This window comes from Sinocyclocheilus grahami, unplaced genomic scaffold, assembly GCF_001515645.1.
Source record: "Sinocyclocheilus grahami isolate Dianchi unplaced genomic scaffold, SAMN03320097.WGS_v1.1 scaffold18492.1, whole genome shotgun sequence".
Lineage (NCBI taxonomy): Eukaryota > Metazoa > Chordata > Actinopteri > Cypriniformes > Cyprinidae > Sinocyclocheilus > Sinocyclocheilus grahami.
This window is the reverse complement of record NW_015517144.1, coordinates 1-3,771: the sequence shown is the minus strand read 5'-3', so window position 1 is coordinate 3,771 and position 3,771 is coordinate 1. Positions and strand designations below refer to the sequence as shown.

The window sequence follows — 3,771 nt, the reverse complement described above, 5'->3', positions numbered from 1 at the left end:
CTTTTAATAATGGAGTAGTTGAGCACTTAATCTAGATCGCTGCATGGGCAACAGTGAAGTGGTCCTTTACTCATAACAATTACTAAGTAATGATTGAAGATTGAACAGATGTTTCATTTTATCTTATGGTACAGCCAGAATGAATCACATGATGTCAGTCGATGGGTTACTAATGTACCTGACGTCTCCTGAGGGATCCATCTTCAATCCAGAGCGGCAGGACCTTTTCCAGGACATGAGCCAACCTCTCGCCCACTATTACATCTCCTCATCACATAACACTTATCTGATGGAGGACCAGCTAAAAGGACCAAGCAGCGTTGAGGCCTACATCCAGTGAGTTCTGCCTGTTTATGGTAATACAGCCATGTGTCTTCTTGATTTCACAGATCTTTAATGATATATTTTGCGGAAAAAAGGATTTTATGAGCATGTAAGTAGTAACATCTCTCATGCATGTAATAATAATATTTCTGGTCAATAATAGAATCTGAAACCATCTATAGCTGTGAGATGCCCAAATAGAGTATTATATCCAACTATGTTACATAAAAATGATTTTTGTAACACTTCAAAATAATGAAACACATGTCTCTTTTTTTACCTCTTGTGGTATGGAACAACAGGCCAAATCAACGGTCATCACAGGCCAACTTTGGCCCGTGGGTCCTGGTTTGGGCATCTCTGGCCTAGTTGAATGCATTACATTTTGTTCTTTGTGTTCATGACAGTGGTTGTTTTTTTGTGCTGGGTTGAACCTCTGAAGGGCACTGAAACGAGGCTGCAGGTGTGTAGAGGTGGACTGCTGGAATGGATCGAATGGGGAGCCGGTAGTTTATCATGGACACACACTGACATCTAAGATTCTCCTCAAAGATGTGATTACTACTATAGCAAATTATGCCTTCAAGGTGCTCTATATTTCAAAAATCAATATTAAAATGAATATCTATTAATAATTATTTACTTTGTTGTTTGCATGATTGATATTAATGTCTATTAATGGTATATAATATTGTTGTTGATTAATATTGTTGCACAGATACATAATAATCTACTTCCAGATGTATTAATAAATGTTACCGTCTTTCCTACTTTTAGGCATCTGAGTATCCACTCATTGTGTCCATTGAAAACCACTGCAGCATAGAGCAACAGGAAGTCATGGCTCGATATTTCAGAGACATTCTGGGTGATATGCTACTCACGAACACAGTAGATGGAGTCTCCAGCGAACTGCCATCCCCAGAGGTGAGCTATTCAGTGCCTTATAGATAGTGGTGCACTTAACTTATCTGCTCTTAATGACTTATTTTTGAAAAACATAGATGACTGCCATGGATCTTAAAATAGCCTATTGTCTTATAGTCATGGTACTTTCATTATGGTCACGTATAAAGACAACAGGTCCATATCACCTATTATAGGATATTGATTTTTTAAATATCTGTTAATACTGTGGGGTCCAAAAGTCTGAGACCAAATTGAGTGTTGGCATTTTCTCATTTAAATCTCAAAATAAAAAGAATGTTTGTACAATGCAAATTTTGCAACTTCTTCTTATTTTGATTGTTATGCAGATAATATAATTTTTATTGAAAATTATAATTTTTTTATAAATGACAAAAAAAAAATAGAAACATTTTCACTTTGAACCTAAGTGTTTATATAGCCTATTTTATTTCTAAATTGTAAAAAATTCTATATTATATAATAGTATATTATTAGGAATGTCAAACAGTTCTATTTGTTGCGTCATTTCTTTCAGGCACTTAAGAGGAAAATCTTGTTAAAAGGGAAGAAGATTGAAAACGAGTCAGAGAACCCCACAGGTGAAGTCAGCGATGAGGACGAGGCAGCAGAAATTAATAAGGACAGTCCGCCAACAAATGGCAAGGTACCAGTGGAAATATTGAGAAACTGAGGAAAAGGTCAGTCAGTGTTTTCCACCCCTTTGTTTAACATTGTTTTTGATTGTTTGCTTTTGCCCCATGTAGAAATCGAAGCAAAATCTATGCAAGGAGCTCTCAGACCTAATGTTCTGTAAGAGTGTACATTTCCACAGCTTTGAGCATTCCCGCACCTCTGCTAAGCCTAATGAGATGTCATCGTTCTCTGAGTCTAAAGCCCGTAAATATTCAAAAGAAGCAGGTTAGAAATTATTTTTAAAAGGATAGTTTGGATATATTTTAACCTCATATTATTCCAAACCTGTATGCTGTATTTTTTTCTGTGGAACACCAAATGATTATTTAAGCAGCTTTTTGCTTTTTCCTTTCTATATAAAATCTAAAAAAATAAATTAAAAAATGAAATTAAGTAGGAATTATTAATTAAATTAAGCATTTTGTAAGAATAATTACATTTTTGTATTAGGAATTCTCATTTTTTGTCTGTTAGGTTCAGATTTTGTGCTGCATAACACCAGGCAGCTGACAAGAGTGTATCCAAGTGGAATGAGGACGGATTCATCAAATTACTGTCCAGTAGACATGTGGAACATGGGATGCCAGATTGGTTAGTATGGTAGATATTGCATTTCACACCATTATGTCAGTACTACAAAATGGAAGAATGTGAGCATGGTAGACATAAAAACACTCTATGTAAAGAGGAACAGGGAAACACAGCTAATGTGTTGTAAAGTGGCCAGTGTATTTACTTTAATGTGTTTTTGATTCATAGTGGCATTAAACTTCCAGTCAGCAGAGATGGAAATGGATCTTAATGATGGGTTGTTTACTCAGAATGGCTGCAGTGGCTACATCCTAAAACCTGAGATCCTTTGCAAAAGAGAGAGACTCTTTGATCCCGAAAATCCTGAGGAATGTGATTATTACCACCCTCTACTGTTCTATGTTAAGGTATTGAACAATGTTTGTGTTCCCTCTGCAAGTTTATTTTCATGGTTTTATTTGTTGATTCTTTCTGTTTTCATCTCTTTTTAGGTTATTAGTGGACAACAGCTCCCTAAAGTAAAGCAAAAAGAATGGTCCATTGTAGACCCCCTGGTAAGGGTGGAAATTTATGGCGTTCCTTTGGATCGAGCCAAACAGGAGACCAAATACATTGACAACAATGGTGAGGAAACGAAAATTAAATGGACTGAAGTGTTGCCAAATTACTACAAGAGAGACAAATGGAAATTGTGCATAATACAGTATGTGTTTGTAACTTTAATAATGTGGAAACAGACATGACCTGTTATGATGACAAGTCTCCTTAATTTACAAACCATAGGAATCCTCTATATGTCCTGCTGTTTGCAGTGATTTTTCTACTTTTTTCATCTGGACAGGATTCAACCCACACTGGAATGAATCATTGCAGTTCACAATCCACACCCCTGAGCTGGCACTAGTGCGTTTTGTAGTTGAAGATTATGATAAAGCATCAAGGAATGACTTCATAGGGCAATACACTATACCTTTTACCAATATTCAACCAGGTAGGCCTATAATAATACAGTATACAAGTTAAAAAAATATTATCTGAATGGGTTAATATATATCTTATATTAATATCTTAATATATGTTATTCAATAACCATGCAAACACAGCCTGTGTATGAATGTTTCCACACAGAAATCCTCATTCATCAATAAGCCTGCACTTTCTCTATTTTTTAATTTAAGATAAAAATTTAGAACCAGTTGAAACATATTACATTACTAGTAGTATTATTAGTGTATGAGACCCAGTGTCATTAGACCTATACTCTAAATCATTGAAAATGAATTGGCTTTCTTACAAATAAGTCTGTCATGAAAA

At 35.3% G+C, this 3,771-nt stretch overlaps 1 protein-coding gene across 1 annotated transcript; it reads left to right on the top strand.

The window, feature by feature from the left end:
• Positions 1-108: 108 nt before the first annotated feature.
• On the top strand, positions 109-3,448 carry LOC107579600 (1-phosphatidylinositol 4,5-bisphosphate phosphodiesterase delta-4-like; the record flags this gene model as incomplete). Its single annotated transcript, XM_016265412.1, has 9 exons — positions 109-336; positions 767-911; positions 1,102-1,251; positions 1,769-1,897; positions 1,998-2,151; positions 2,401-2,517; positions 2,686-2,864; positions 2,949-3,081; positions 3,299-3,448. Coding segments are annotated over 9 exons (1,385 nt in total), but the record flags the coding sequence as incomplete, so codon positions are not given.
• Positions 3,449-3,771: the final 323 nt, after the last annotated feature.